General features: G+C 37.3%; 1 protein-coding gene across 3 annotated transcripts in view; it reads left to right on the top strand.

Annotated features, from left to right (window-relative positions):
* The window catches only part of LOC126354454 (DNA mismatch repair protein Msh3-like), a 307127-nt gene that overhangs the window by 138544 nt on the left and 151088 nt on the right, over nt 1-17495 (top strand). For all 3 annotated transcript variants that reach the window (XM_050004148.1, XM_050004149.1, XM_050004150.1), the window contains exon 10: nt 10787-10961. In XM_050004148.1, the coding sequence (XP_049860105.1) occupies nt 10787-10961 (175 nt within the window). The remainder of the gene's footprint in view (nt 1-10786; nt 10962-17495) is intronic.

Raw genomic sequence — 17495 nt, forward strand, 5'->3', positions numbered from 1 at the left:
TATCCCTCCCCGTAGTTCAAGCACGCAATAATTTATACATATTCGTTATGTACAATAATATCCCACAACATAATTCTTTATCTTTTAACAGTACATCTCTTTCTACTAATAACTGTATGTATTTAATCACAATTACAAAAGTTGAACCTTTCAATCCATGTTGGAGTTATCTCTTTTCAATCTCCAAAAATTCGTGAGTACCAAATTTTTGTTTGCTATTCCTCTTCCAATCATAAATTGCGGGTGTACATAACTTGTGAATGCCCTGTTGCTTTGTTCTTATTTCCCGTATTATTTTTCCTAAGGATGTACTTATTCATTACTTCTCGTTATCTGCAGAACTCTGGGTAGAATAAAAGTGTTCCCTTCTTCTGACACTTGTAAATCTAAAATGTAAAAATGTTTGTGCTGCATAGAATTCAAACCTACCAGACTCATCCCTTTAAATGTGTGACTTCTGTCATGATACGGCCCTTTAGGAACAGTACCTATATCTCACATGGGTTGATCCTAGGAGTATCCTTTCTCCTTCCATTTTTCTAGGTACGCCCTTTCCTTATTCCTATTCTCCTATGGTACAGGTCAATCCCCTTCTTGGTGCCCCTGTCCGCGTATTACAGGTCAGCCTTTCATAGGCCTGCCTATCTGCCCTTTTCTCATCCAATAAATGTCGAGTACGCCCTCCATTTCCTTCTTGAGTAGGCCTCCTGGTTCATTGCCCTAGCATACGTCTTTATGAATACTATTCTTAAATATTCTCTGGTGAAATTACGATTTTACTTTATACCTTAACTCCACTTTCCAATACCCCCCTAACACCCTAGAGTCCTCTTTCACTCCTCACTTCTACTATATAGACAGATATCATGCCCACACATAGTAGATGCTATGTCTACCTGTATTTACCAACTCCCAGTAGATATTGTCCCTTTTCTCAAAGGACTAGAACAGCACATGTGTTGATTGTTTATTCTACTGTCTTTATGTGCATGTAAATACATATTTGAGAGCGAAAAAAAAAAAAAAAAAAAAAAAAAAAAACTGTCACATACCACCCCTTCCAAAAGTGATACAAACCCTCCCATTTACAGTATATCACACAAAGAGTAAAAATTATATATCCTGTTATCACAATTATGTAATGATTCCTATAAAATTCCATATTCTATTAATCTAATATTACTTGATTCCTCTTCAAGAATAGTTTAGGCCAAATTAAGACCTAACTATACATTGATGCTGAAATTCGAGACCACCGCTGACTAGAGTGTAGTGTGAAGGTGACATGAATACTTATCGGGCACTAACAAGTACTGAGAACACAGACTGTTCTGGATGTAATTGCAGATATATCCAATTGGAATCCAACAGCTTCTGAGGAGCATATTATGAAATCAGTAATAAGTGCTTCAGTCCTGAATTGATATAACAATAAAATTTATCGAGTTGATGACATAACGTGGAACAGAAGCCCATCTGACACCACAAATAGTGATACGATCACATATTGCTATTACTACAGGAAGCAGTATGGCCTTGATATCAATGGCTTGCAGTAGCCATTGCTTTACAGCCAAGTAAAGGCAAGGATGTAGAAGCAAGAGAAAACTGATCAACTTATATGTCTCTTTAAAGCTGGATAATAGGATAGTATAAGAATTCAAGAATAGATTACAGAATAATTTAAGATTTGAAGGGCATTCAGTGCACAAAAAATAGTACAGAATAAACACCGAAAACAACTAGGTATCTGATGGTCATCACTTTGCCCGTTAACACAGAATGTTAATTTTTCCTGGGAGACAGATGTGAATCAACCTGTATCCCATGGATCTGATATTAACCTCACTTGAGCAAGTACAAACCAGTACTTCTCATTAAATTTTATGTAACAGTCTCCCCACGACAAAACAATCACCACTTTACTATGAAACACATTATTAGGTAAAATTATTCTATTTTCTACTTTGTCATGGACAAGTTTGAATTCTTCGCACAAGTCATCCATAACCTTATTAATATCATTAGGTTTGGAAAAAGCAACTGACGAAAATGTTTCTGGAGATTATACTCTCGGTAACTTCTCGATCTTCAGTTAGTTCAAATGGTTTCGCCAACCTACTTAAATTTCTAATGTCAAAGTTGGCCATTTTTCCTTTAAAACTTCGTCCTATATTATCTACTAGTGAACAAACAATGTGTGTAGTAACACCTGCAATATAGAATAATCGACATTACTTCCTTAGGTCGTTCTGTCCTCTCTTTCAAAGTATTCACTTCCTGTCCTATGGAATTAAATTTAACATTACGTACATTTTCACAAAATTTTAATTTTTCACCAAATTCAGATTCTACATTATTATATTTATCTTCAATGTCAAATTCTAATTTTTTATTTCAATCTTGAAGTTGCTCCTCCTGTCTCTTGTTAAATTTAGTGAATAGTTGAGTAACATGAGTATTCAAAGAACTAGTGAGTTCACTCTTTAAATCTAACTTCAGATATTCTACCTTATTATTTAAAGAGTGAAATTCAGTCTTTAATAAAACTATATTTTCTGTTTGACTGTTCAAGGTTTCACTTTGAGCATCTAATTTTTCACTTAGGGTGGCTGAATCAGCCTTCTAGTCATCCAGCATAGCACTTTGGTCATCTAATCTAGCATTTAACTGAGCTTTTACTGAGTCTAACTTTAGACTTAGTCCTTTGATTGAATTTGCCACTTCAGCCCAGTCTGGCGTGTCCCTATTCACTGTCATGGCCATAGCTGATCCTGAAGTTTGTTGCTGTTCTTGATCCCTAATTTTATTGATCTTAGACCTAGTACTCATCTAAAAGAAAATTCACAACTGAGTACAATAACTATAATAACAGTTTATCATTCAACTATCCCCTCAACTTTTACCAAATAATTACTGGTTTATGCTCACCCGGCATAGAGTTCTAGCTGCGTTGGTGAGCGAATGTGTAATCAGCGCAGGTGGCATCGAACGTCGGTTTCAGCGTCGTCATCGGCAAGCGGACGCGAAGTCAGTACCGGTGAGCAGCAGGTGGTGCAGTAGGCATCAGTGGATGGTTACTGAGTCGGCGTCGGTGCGATGTATGCATGTGAAGACTGCTTACTCTCCACACCCAATCTTCTTAGTCAAAAAGTTGAGGTCTTCTCTCCAGTTTTCTCTGCTACTACTTTCTCACATCTTTTGTTGTGTTGCACTCCCAACTTCTTCCATTGGTTTATTGGACTCAATATGATTACTGGAAACTGTCCTTGTATTTCGTTAGGCTTGGTTGTTATGGTAATGCCTGATATCTTCTTTCTTTTTCTGTCTTTTCCCATTTTCTTTGGGTCCTGTTGCGTAGGTTGCCACATTCTAATGTTTTTTGGATGACATGAAACCGTGTGGTACTGAGGTGCAGTACTCACATGTCTCACGCGGTTGACTTAACGTATTGTGTGCAGCCAGTTCTCTTCTCTGGGTAATCAGCTACATCGATCTCCCAAAAGCTTCTTCTCCAAAGACTATAGTGGATTACAGGAATTTATTATGCTATTTATCTATTTTTGAAATAATTTGTGTGTTTGTGGAACACTTTCATTTCATTCTTGGTATATTTTCATCTCTCAACACAAAGCAACATTTACTATTTTCCTTATAAGTCAGTAAACTCTGACAAGCCAACTGGTGTCTTTAAACATCAGACTTGATAAAATGCAAGTTCAATATCATAGAAATAATACAATAATTTATGGACATCACATGCTTCCTGCCTCATGCAGAGCTAAGATGTGAAAAAAAAAAGTCTCTAGTCTCAAGCGAGTCCAATACATGAATGAGCATAGAAATCTATATTCAATTGTTCATTAGTTGTTTTTGCAATCAGCACAGACACTAACACATAAAAGAATACTACATAATTATTCCTCATGTTTTCATCTTATCTTCTGTGGCTCTGGCGGCAAACACTTGTCGTTGCCAGTGACTTGCCCCTCTTACTGCCTTCTAATAACGGACTTCCAACCTGCAAATGGAAACAGGTGGATCCGTAGAAACATTCTCACTCTTCCACACTCGTACCTAAAATATCGGGTGTTCGAGACAGTTGAAGGCCGAGTGTTTCTAGAATTTACACCGAAATTCTTGAGGCACTACAACACAAGTCACAACCAAATAATTGCAACTAGATCAGGTTATTATTACTACCTCCTCAATTATCAAAGCTCAAACACTGTTAATCTCTTTGTGGAACAGCTGTGTTATTTATACTGAACTAACTTTTAGCTATGTAACTTATCTTTTTGAGAGGACGTAGACATAGTAGTGTAACAACCTACACTTCAGTCATCTTGCACTAATGTGAAGTTCAGTGTTGTGTATTGTATTGTACTATACAGTGCAATGTTCTTGGCAAGTGAATTGAGCTTTTCTGAGGAATTCCATGCCCAGTGGCCAGGGGTGTTGGTTTTTTATGCTTTTACATGTTTTCTATATGTCCCTGGAGTCTATGTATTTGTTGGTAATTTATGCTCTTTGCCAACATGCTGTTACCTAGTGTTACCATGTTCTAGTCTGTAAGCAACTCCTTTTAATAACATGGATTAGAGTCTGAATTATGACATTTCTGCTCTATCCATTTACAAGAATGACATTAGACATGCATTTCTAATAAAGTTTCAGAGGGGCAGTACAATTGTCATTCACTTAGTTGCTACAAAACACATCAAGCAAACGTCAGTTAGCCAAAAATAGAACTAAACCTGACAAGTGACCCCAACATGATCAGCATAATCTCAGTTGAATCGCATAAAAAGAACCAATAGTGTTGAGAATAGCAGTCCATCTGTCATCTTTCTGGGCAGGTAATCCCATCCTTTGGTTTGTGCAAATAGAAGTACAGTAAACTTTGGCTGTGCAAGAATAATAGATGATGCGACTAAGTTCACACTTATAGTAAGTCAGCTCAACCAATGATTTGCTGCTGAGGTGCAAGACATAATTATTGCGCCACCGGAAATCGACTCCTACATCGAGTTCAAGTCAGGATTGATATCACAAGTGGCCACTTTACAAGAGGATTGAGTACAGCACAGCTCAGTGGAGTCACAGTATGGGGCAACAGTGCAACCACTGCAACAACAATAGCTAGGGCTGACCATGACTCACTCACAGCAAACTGTGTTGAATTGTTGTGCTCCCAGGTCAGTGCACTGTTGTCAGCAATGGAAATGTTAAAAGTGTAGAACTTATATTGATGCCACAGATGCACAAAGTGATGCACAGATGTGCTGGTACTGCTGCCAGTTTGGTTATTGTGCAAAAAAGTTTTCATCACATGCTCTCACCCAAATGCAAGTGGTAGCTGGTAGAAGGCAGAACCAACTGCTAGACATACTCCAAGTGCCTATTTCTAACCGACAGAGATCCTGGCATGAAATTCTTAATAGATCTGGATCAGATATGAACATCCTGACTCCGACATCCATGCATTGTTGCTGACCATCAAATGCCTTCTGTCTGCCTGCTGTCAACAACCCTTCAGTCATGATGTACAGTGCTCAGCGAATGGAGCCCAACTTTGGACTGTGCCACCCTACACGTGGGACTTCATAATTGCGGTAGTCACTGAGGTGATTGTTGGAGCAGGCCTCCTGGCACAGCACTGTCGACTACTTCCAGACGTTGTGAATGCTCACGTGGTGTTACTGGCTTAGTGGTCACCAGTTTCTACTGGAGCTCAACAGTTCACAGCACCAAGTTGTTGCATGCTTCTGGGGGTGAGTAAGTAGAGTTGTTGAGCAACTCCCCAACTTTGACCAGCTTCTCTGGTGCTCCTGAGTGCATACCCCATGACACAGTGCTCCACATAAAGGCAACAGTGGACCCCCTGTGGAATGTCAGCCAAGACATTTGACTCCAGACTGCTCAGCAGCAATGAAGGCCAAATTTGATTCTGTGATATGTGAAGACATGATGTGCCTGTGTAAAAGCCTGTGGTCCTCAGCATTATGTTTGCTGCCAAATAAAAGTGGAGCCTATTGCCCAGGAATTGACTGTTATGCACTTAACTTGTGAACGGTTCCTGAGAGATAACCTGTACCACTTGTAGGCGATTATAATTATGCTCTACATGGTGTGACTGTATTCGCTGTCCTGGACTGAGTGAAGGCATATACTCAGAAACTGATAGCCATGGAAGACATACCCACTACACTAGAATAAAAAAAAAAGGGGGGGGGGGGAGGGTTTGCAACAATCTTTTTTTTTTTACTGACATGATAAATAGATAAATAACAAAAACATCATTGCAAAAGGTAGATAGGGAGAGTACAGCTCAGTGACAAAGTAGACAAGTAGACAACAATGCAATCAGCACCGACGATTAGCTCGCTGACGTGTTGCACGAACATCTGTCGTCAGTATGGCACAAAATATCCCGACTGCTGCTGGCTGCTACTGATCAAAACTGGGGAGTTTGTACGCTGCTGTAGTTCCCAGTATGTGTACTGTACAGTGTTCTGTTGTCATTTTGTTTGTTGACTGTGTGTTCTGTTGTACACCTTACAAAGATGAATGCTGTAACAAAAAAGAGGAAACTTATGCCTTCGCATCTAAAATTAAAAGCATTAAGATGACTTGACAAAGGAGAAATAATAAAAAAACTTGCTCTCGAATATGGTGTCGGTGAAGTTACTGCTGGTGATTGGCGAAGAAACCTACTTAAATTGGAACAATTTTCTTCACAGAAATGCTCACACGAATCTCTCAGTTGAAGAAGTATAAAGAAGTCAGACTTCGAAAAAACAAGAGAGGCATTGTTCATGTGGTTTACCCAATAGAGACAGAAGGGTGCTCCAATTTCTGGCCCAATCTTGCCAGAAAAAGCTTTGTTTTTCAGAAACCAGCTGCAGGAAGGAGATGACAATTTCGCCACTAGTGTGGGCTGGCTCGACAAGTGGAAGAAGAGGTAAGGAGTGCGTCAACTAGACGTATGTGGATAAAAACTCTCTGGTGATGCTCAGGCCATTTCAAAATTTATCATCGAGTTTAAAAAAATTATAACTGACGAAGATTTGTCTATTGAACAAATATATAACTGTGACGAAACTGGGCTAATTTTTTAAAATGTTACCAGTGAGAACACTTGCTTCTTGTGAAGATAAAAAGTGCTCCTGGGCACATAAAAAGCAAAGAGTGGCTCACAGTTATGGCAGCTTCAAATGCAACTGGAAACCACAAATTAAAACTAGTTGTGATTGGGAAGTCTGTCAAGCCAAGAGCATTCAAGAATGTATCCATCTCAGCTCTTCCGGTTGTCTATACATATCAGAATAATGACTGGATGAATCAGGAAATCTTCAAGAACTGGTTTTTTAACTCGTTTGTACCTCACTGCAAGAGTTTTTTTTTTTTTTTTTTTTTTTTTTTTTTTTTTTTTTTTTTTTTTTTTTTTAAAAGAAAGGGGACTGCCATGCAAAGCAATTTTGCTCATGGATAATGTGTCCTCACATCCAAGTGCAGAAGAATTGCAGTGCAATTGTATTTTTTCCACCAATTCTCATTCAGCCCATGGATCAGGGCATTCTGGAATGCTTAAAAAAAGAAAAAAAGTATTGACGGCAATTGCTACAGTCAATCCTGCATTCCAAAGGCAACAAAAGCATTGTAGAGCTTTGAAGAAAATGACTTTGAAGGACGTTGTGTACTGGATTAGCAAATCTTGGAGCGAAATAAAGTCAGACACAATTTCTAAGTAATGGAGGAAAATTCCACAGGAAAGTATACCAGACACAGAAACTGAAGATTTAGTAGATGAGGACGATCAACCATTGTGTAATTTAATCAGAAGATTGCCCGAGTGTGAAAGAGGCAGAAGAGGTGGAAGTAGGCGAGTGGTTAAATTCGGATGAACAGTTGGAAGTGACAGACTCTTCTATAATTGACGTGGTTAACATTGTGTCACAGTGTGAGAGTGGCGAGGATGGCGAGGCAGAGGCTGCACCGATGATGAGTCACACCGATGGCTATGCTGCTCTCAAGGCCACCATAAGCTACATGGAACAACAGCCTGAGGTGACACCAACTGACCTACTGCTCCTGAGACTGTGGCATGACATTGCCATGAGGAATCGTTGCAGCTTCACCAAACAAAAGACATGTCACTATTGCTTGTCTAAATAAATAATTATTGTTATTCAGCCAATGCAAATGTATGTGTAAATACTTTTAAATTAATGATGATGTAAATAAAATAGAAAGAAACTTCCACATGGGAAAAATATATTAAAAACAAAGATTCCAAGACTTACCAAGCGGGAAAGTTCCGGCAGACAGGCACATTAACAAAACACACAAACACACACACAGAATTACTAGCTTTCGCAACCAATGGTTACTTCTTCAGGAAGGAGAGGGAAAGATGAAAGGATGTGGGTTTTAAGGGAGAGGGTAAGGAGTCATTCCAATCCCGGGAGCGGAAAGACTTCCCTTAGGGGAAAAAAAGGACAGGTGTACACTCGCACACACATACACACACATATCCATCTGCACATACACAGACACAAGCAGACATGTCTGCTTGTGTCTGTGTATGTGCAGATGGATATTTCCCCTAAGGGAAGTCTTTCCGCTCCCGGGATTGGAATGACTCCTTACCCTCTCCCTTAAAACCCACATCCTTTCGTCTTTCCCTCTCCTTCCTGAAGAAGCAACCATTGGTTGCGAAAGCTAGTAATTCTGTGTGTGTGTTTGTGTGTTTTGTTCATGTGCCTGTCTGCCGGCGCTTTCCCGCTTGGTAAGTCTTGGAATCTTTGTTTTTAATGTAAATACTTTTATTTTAATAAAGTTCATATTTTGATCTATATTACTTACAATATCATAATATTTCTTTTTCCCATTTAAATTTCGATATTCCGAGTTTTCAATAGTTCGAGGTGGTTCCGGTCTCGAACTATCAAGACTATACTGTACTGCCATAATATGGTTTATATGAGAAAATGTTTATGACATGTGGCGTATGCAGTGCAGCTCAAACGTGACAGATATTTATAGATTTCATTCTTCAAGGAATACTGTTATGCTTTCCATACCTCGACAATGTCCTGACGTTCTCTGCCGAGGTGGAACAATATATTCAGCATGTGCATTAGGTATTCAGATGACTAGAACAATACATAGCCACACTGAAAATAGCCAAGTGTGTTTTTGGGCAGCCAGAAGTGATGTTTCTTGGTCATAAGATCTCAGCTGTGGGCTTGTTTCCTCTGTCTGAGGAGGCAGAAGCAATACTCCAGCTAGCAAGGCCAACCATTGGTGTGGCACTTCAACAGTGGGTGGATAATAACTGGCAGCCACTGATGTGTTACTCGCACAAACATCACCTTCACAAATTAAATGGAGTACATGTGGCCATGAGCTTCCGGCCATGTACCAGGCGGTTAGCTATTTTTGTCCACAAGTTGAACTGCAAGTCTTTACAAATTATGTGGATCACAAGCCCTTGACATTTACATCATTTTTTGCATCACATGAGAGAGTATGATTCCAGGATCCATCCTCCAGAAGCTTTGTGGCATGACACAGTGCCCTCCTTCATTTACCACTATCTCGAGCATTGTACACATGTTATTCTCTGTGTGGAAGGCATTAACTGCCACTACAAGCCCCATATTCTGGCCCATATAAAATTTCTAAAGACTTACACAAACAATTGAAATTATATTGAACAGCAAGGCTATAATTGTCTGACTAGAATATATCTTCCACACCAATGACAGTGGCTTAATGGAGGCATCTGCCCACCTCGGATGGAGATGCTATGTTGCAAGTGCCACCATTGCAGCATCTGCCTCCCAATGCAGTTGCTCCTCCAATGTGGATGACTCATTCTGGCGTCCAGGTGTACTTCTCGGTGGGATTCTTTGATGGCGACACTCTACTTCTGCCTGGGGGGGATGATGTAGCAGTCTACACGTCAGCCACCACAAGCTAATGCGAATTTCAATGTAGTGTAGTTTACAGTACAGTGCAGTGTTCTTAGCAAGTTAATCACAGCTTTCTCAGCAGTTCCATGCCCAGCTGCCAGGGGTGCTGATTTCTTTAATCCTTTTTTATATTTTCTGTGTGTGCTGTATATTCTTTGTTTTTGTGAATTGGTAATTTATGCTCCCTGCCAACAAACTGTTACCTAGTTTTACCAAATTGTAGCCCGTAATCAACTCCTTTTTATAACAAGGGTCGAAGTTCCGAATTATGCCATTTGCGTCCTCTCCATTTAGCATGCCGTCTGGTGTGTATTCCTACAGTCACTATAAACACATCAAGTTAAAGTCAGGCAGCCAAAGTAGAGGTGAACCTGAACATCCTCCTAAACATAATATTTGTCTATTAGCTGATAGTGACTAGCAAGCAGTGAAATGTTCAAATGACAGTTTTAAATCTATATTACAAACCTCAAAAGGTACTGTGATTTTCTGACCTGTTATGTGCAGCTATTTGGCACATTGTATTCTTCCACAGAGAAAAGATTGCATGTCCTCAATTTTGTGCTTATTTTTTCATCCAGAAATTTCCATTTTGTAACATCTTTCTATATGGTATACAGTACTGAAATTCCACTGATTATTTTGAAAGTCTCCTTATTTTCATGTAAAGAAGAAAAAGGTAGTTATTGGTTGTTATTGAGACAAAAAAGGAGAACTGTTTTGTATTATATTAACAGAAATAGATGAAGCTGATTTTGTTGAACACTGAAATTCTCCTTAACCTTTAATTTTTATGGAAATTACAGATTACTGGAACAATGGATGTCACAACCTTCGCGTGATATTTCAGAACTCCTGAGGCGGCAGGATGCCGTGCAGGAGTTGATCAACCCTAACTGCAGAGTTACTCCTCTACTAGGTGACATTCTAAAAGGCCTTCCAGATCTAGATAGAGGACTTACAAATGTAGCTTATCACAGAGTGAGTATACATTTGGAACATATTGTTATTTACGTAACTGTTCTAAGATGATGATAAAAGCACAGACTTTTTAATTTTTTCTTAAAATGAAAGATGAAACTATTTAAAACAGAACTAATAACTCAGCTTCAGGTCTGATGAATCATCAAAGCCATTGAAGAACAGGAGAAGTAGGCAGACAATTACATATTTTCAATGACGAAATATGACAATCATTGGGGTATTTAGCCATTGCCAACAACCAACATCTTTTCATAATTCATGATAAAACATTATTACCTGATCAGCCAAGGAGTGTTGTTCCCAGAAAAAGAGATAATTATTCCATTAAATTTGTAGTATGAAACAGCAATGCAGATATAGTGGAAATATACAATGGGCAGTTATAAAGTTTTAATCATTACCTTGAGGAAAAAAAGGTTATGTAATAATTTTTTGTTTATTTACAAGAATATGCAAACAGTCTTACAGTGCAGTGATATCCCTGAGCTACAGTACTGTAGCATATCAGTAGAGGAGCTACAGCGGAATGGTGGAGCCCATTGATAATGTGGAGTATCGTGCAATAATTTGTTTTCTACATTTTAGGGGGAATGATACTGCAGTGATCAGTGCCGAGTTTGTGCAAGAGTAAAGCAACAGTAAACAGTCTTATACCACAGTGATTACATGCTGGTGACACTTTTGGTGTGGAGAAACAAGTCTGAATGATAACGAACAAAATAACAGACCATCTCTCTGCGAAAAAATGGGAATTACAAGAGCATTGAAGGCTCTTCTGCTTGAAGATCAGCGTATCAAAATCAGGGCAGTAGTGGAAAAGAGAATGTCAGTCAATGATCAGTTTTCGACATCTTACATGTCATTTTCATCATCAAACTAGTTGCTTCTTGCTGGGCTCTGCAGCTGCTCATACTAATTCAATAGCCCTCTCAATCAGACCACCAGTGGAAATGTAAATCTTGTGGCTGTGTCAGGCCAGTTCAGATGACTTCTTTAGCCATCTGATCACCATGGGTGTATCACTGTGACCCTGAGACAAAAGAGCAAAGTAAGCAATGTAAATGCATAGATACACCATGGCCATCGAAGACCCGACCACTATAGGGAAAGGTTGTAAAGAATATCTCATAGCGTCACAGGGTGAAGTTGAGCATTTTTTGGGAAAGCCATGGTGAGGTGCTTATAGAGTATGCTCATAAGGGCAAATCTCCACAAAAGTATACCACCGTACTCACCTGAAGGGGCTACAGGAGGCTGTTCAGAAGAAATGTCGCAGGAAGTTGTTCAAGGGCATGCTTTTGTTCCACAACAGTGCCACAGCTTATTCTGCACAAGAACAGTCACAAAAGCTGCTTCTCTGAGTCACCAAATTTTACTGAACAGCCAAATGCAGACTTCTGCAATCAAGTTCTTTGCTAGGTCATCCATTAGTGGGAAAAACTGACTGCATTGAAGGGTGAACATGTAGTGGAGGACTAAACCATAACCAGGTTTCATAGTCACAGCATGATTGTTTACAGGCAATAATAAAAATTTTTATGACTATCCTTCATATGTAATAATGGCATAAACATAATAGTTTCTACAGTCCCTCATATGTTAATTTAGTCACAGTTTTGTGTGATAATAAAAAAACACAGAAAACCATTATTAATATCAAGCTACTGTGTTCTAAAAATGAGTTTTAATGGGTACAGGTAAGCTACATCAAAATTTGCACACAAGAAATGGCATGCACTGAAATTAAAAAGAAAAAAAAAATCTTTGTGAGCAAGTGAGCAACATAATTAAAAATGTGATGTATTTGAATAATACTACTAATGGATTTGAGGTATGAGTACAGTTAGGAAGCAGCTCCTTTTTGTACAGAAAATCTGTAGTTCAGAAACTTCCATCATTCAAAGGTGTAAGACTGACAAAAGAAAGAAAAAGAATTATTGAAAACATGAGTTACATTGTTGGAAGCTAATTTTATATGCATCAACAATAAACTGTCAAAATTAAAACATTTTTGATGTATTGTAATTGTTCACCCTCTCTCTCAGTGTGTGTGTGTGTGCTTTAATTGGGCACTAGGATATTGGAGACATTATGTACAGAAATATAAAGAAAAAATGAATACACTAGGGTATTTGTTAAAGATTCAGTTACAGTTTCAAAGGTAGGTATACGTTTATATTAGACTGAGCTTAATATAGAATTCAGCTATATAAGATTGGTTGTAGTGAATGTTGTAATTGTAAGCTTATAGAAGCTAATATATTTTAAAAAAAAAGTTTTGTTCATGATGAGGAATCTTATAAATCTAACACAGGTGTCATAATCCATATTGTTTTTAATATAGATATAACAAACACAGGCCAATACATCTCAAGGGCATTTATTAGATTAGAAATTAGATTATATTTGATTTTTTGTTCCTATAGCTCCATAGTGGGGAGATCATTCAGGATGCAGAACGTGTCAGAAAGACTAGAAGAAACAATAAATATTTACAAAGAAAGCAAATGTACTAATGTACCTTCCACAGATCCCAAGTGAAATGGTCCTTGTGGATGTGGAATAATATGAATGTAAACAGCAACTTTAATGTATTTTTAATTAAAAGGTAAATAATTTGTCACAAAACATGTATATGTTCATTAAACTGAACTGCACTTGATAAGTGTTAGGCTATTGTAACCATGCATCATATAATAAAAAAAAAAAACATTTTATAGCACTTATTTACAATGATCACATTACTGTACTGAATTTGTACAGAAGTCAGATTGTACAAATACTCATATTATTTGATATTATTAGTTACATATACACATCTGTGGGTTTTATTAGGAAGTTCCTCAGTACAATAAAAGTACTTAGTCACCAATATATTCTTCAGCCTCCTTTTAAATGGAAATTTATTAGTAGTACACTTTTTGTGGCTGCTACCGAGTTGTTGACAGTGAGTGTTTCTGAATAGTGGACACCTTTCTGAACTGAAGTTACATCTTTGTGAAGATTATTCATATTTGTGTTATTGATTCCATGAACTGAACTGTTATTTTGAAAAACTGATATATATTTAATGATAGATGTAATTAAGAAGTAACTTTATTGGGAAGCAGTAGACAGTATCCATAGTTCTCACTAAACAGGCATCTGACAGATCCTAGAGAGTACACCACAAGCAGTTATAATTACATGTTTTTGGACCAGGAAAACTTGAGCTTGTCTTGATGGGCTTACCAAGAAATAATCCCATATAACATTGTGGAATATGTCTGACAACATTCGCACTGCAAATATAGATTGTTTAGGCACTTAAACAGTTCTGTGGTTTGCTTCTTCCAGTTGAATTTGTTACACAGTTTTGCAATATACTCCTTCCAGTTGAATTGTTATCAGCCTTTAGTCCCAAGAATTTAACACTAACATATATCTGTTTGTCGTCAAATTTTAGGCATATACTGGTTATAAAACTCTTAAAAGCTCTAAACTTCTCTCTCTCTCTCTCTCTCTCTCTCTCTCTCTCTCTTTCTCTCTCACCATATGAAATTACTTCCCATTTAGATGATGCCTGATAGCTTAATACCTGTCCCTTGCATAGTGACAATCTTCATTTTTTGTTATAAATATGGGATTTGAACCATTTCGTAGCATTTCCTGTTACACTTTAATATTCTGATTTACTTGAAAGGATATAGTGATTTACATAGTTAAATGCCTTTGACAAATCATGTAATATACCAGTAGCCTGTAATTTATTGCCTAATAAATTAAGTATATTCTTTCTGTAGTTTTAGAAATCCAAACTGTGATTATGACAATATATTATTTGCTGTCAGATGGTTAAGAAACTGAGTGTACAGTTTTTCTAAAATTTTCAAGGATGTTGGAAAATTGAAATGGGTTGGAATTTTGATAGTATTTCTTTATCTCCTTCCTTAAACAATGGCTTAACTTCTGCATATTGAACAATTGAAGAAATATTCCACTGATAATGTTTTAAGGCTGTTAAATTTGTATTGCATGACTCCTCCCCTTCTCAAATACTGATTATTTAGATAACATTATTACTAATTTCCCACAAGGTATGCACAGACTCCATCTTTAAGACAAATCTAATGAACTGTATTCCAAAGAAGGTAGAGTGTGACAGGTATAAATAATATGAGCTATCAATTTATAGTCATGGTTGTAAAAACTAATATGAATTGTTTGCAGATTAGGGTAGCTAATTGCTCAAAAATGGTCATTGATAGTACATTTATGGAAAGGCCTAATGAACAAAATTATGTTACAGAACCAAAAGTTAGTTGATTCTACCTGAAATGCAATTCCTTCTGTTAAGTGCTAATACTGATCAGGATACAAAACCTGCATTTGGAAGCTTACTAAGGAAAAGCATTATTTGATGCAAGTGAAAACTACTGTTTTTCTTTATTGATTTTGTAATCCTACATGTCTAATACATGGGAGAGGTCTTTTAGTCTCCTTAGCATACGTGCCACCTTTGGAATGATTTATTAATCTTTGATCTGAGCTGCACATTATATTTGCAAGAATACTGACAACAATTAACAGTTTTGCACTCCTGAGCTCAGTGTTGAAAAGCCAGAAATACTACAAAAGCTACAATTGAGTAAATTTGGTTTAGGTTAAGATATGTTCAAGTATTTTTATCCCTTACTTGCAGCATGGGTCCTATGTTATGTGTTATAACCAAAAGAACACCTTGTCAAGTCAGCCCAAGTGATCAGAGTTTTGAATCACTCTTTCCTGAACAACTTGAAGGTGGAGCTCTTTCTGATCTTAAAGGTGACAGTGATTCAGACGTTAATGGTCCCCGTGGTGATGAATCCATGTCTTCTGGCTTTCCAAATGGAGACGGACTACAGAACTGCTGTTTTATTTATTCACTGTGGTGGAACCTAGTGGAGTACTGTGCCACACTGCAGCAGAATTTGAGTATAGAATATCATGAAAATTCCACATGATCTTGCACAGGTTGTGTGACTATTACGCTAAGAATTCATGGGACTGCTTCATCTAAAAAAAATTCTTAGAAGAAGTTATGAATTTGACTACTGCAGAAGGTAGACACAGTAGTACTATCAAGAAAAAAAATGGCAGAATATTGTGTCTGCCTACGTGAATACATCTTTTGTCCATTGATCAAACAAAGGAAAATGATGTTGCTTCTGCTACAGTGAAGACACTAACAAAGGCATTAAGAGAACCTCTATAAATATGTTAATGGATAATGCTTTCACAAGAGTTCTTTTATTTGAAGAAATATTATGTGAAATGGTTACAGCAGGTGAAAATTTGAGGGGGGGGGGGGGGGGGGAGCGGGGAATTCTATCAAAAATGAATGTTTTCAAGTCCAGATAAGTTTTATCATCATCATTTGCTTTTGAAGACAGTATAACATTTGTAAGTTATATGCACAAAAAAGTGTTGTCCTGTTCAGTTCTCTGTACTACAGTATCACAGTAGATGAAAGACATAAAAAGAAGCTGGAGATGGTTTTATTCAATAATAAAACTGAATAAGGAGTTTATTATCTTGACAAGAAGGCACATACATACAAATGAAAGTGAGAGTCAAAAAGATACCCATTGGACACATGTACAAACATAATGAAGACTCTGTTTATTTTCACAGCAACATCACAACTACCAGAAAGGCAGAACCAATAAAAGAAAAATTTTCAGTGACGGATTAGGACAAGAAATGATATGTTCTCATATGGAGAAGAGAGTCAACAACCTACACCTCCAAAAAATATTTTACAAGCCATACCACAAGTGACATGTGGAGCTGCTCATCAATAGTCAAAGATTCTGGGAGCTGACAAAAAAAAAGTTTCATGTGCTCACATTGATTAGACAGAAAAATAGTCAAATGAGGAGAAAAAGAAATTGCAAGTACATACCATAATAATTTGTAAAATGTTTTTTTTTCTTTTCCTTTTTTTCCGCAATGACTTGAACTTCAGGTGTAAGCCAAGTTACATTGAAAGTTTGTTGTTTAATCTCAGAAGATACTTAACATAACTTACAATATTGTACTTCATTACTAAAGTGAAGGTCACATATTACAATAAATACTTTCCTATACATTATGTGTTACCAAACACATTGTGATTTGATAATTTCATGTAACAGGAATCATTTGTGGCATGAATTCAAGAATGTTGTACAGAGGTCGGTTCAAGGAACTTGAGATATTTGCTAATGCTTTCCAGTGTATTTATTATGTAATGGAATTTGTCATACTTAATATATCTCATTTTCAAGCTAACAGACAAGCTCATGGAATCAATAATAGAAATGAGAATAAGCTGCTTAAAGATTTTAGGAGACTTACTTTGATCCGGAAACTTGTCCATTATTCAAGAACACACATTTTCAATAACTTACTAGCAGACATAAAAAGTTGAACTACTTATAAAGTTCAGTTTCAGAGCAGCCTAAAGAACTTATTGAACACCAACTTTTCCTACTCCACTAATGAATTTCTTAGTAGAATCAGCTGATGTTT

The sequence above is a fragment of the Schistocerca gregaria genome, chromosome 3 (assembly GCF_023897955.1).
Source record: "Schistocerca gregaria isolate iqSchGreg1 chromosome 3, iqSchGreg1.2, whole genome shotgun sequence".
NCBI classification, from domain to species: domain Eukaryota; kingdom Metazoa; phylum Arthropoda; class Insecta; order Orthoptera; family Acrididae; genus Schistocerca; species Schistocerca gregaria.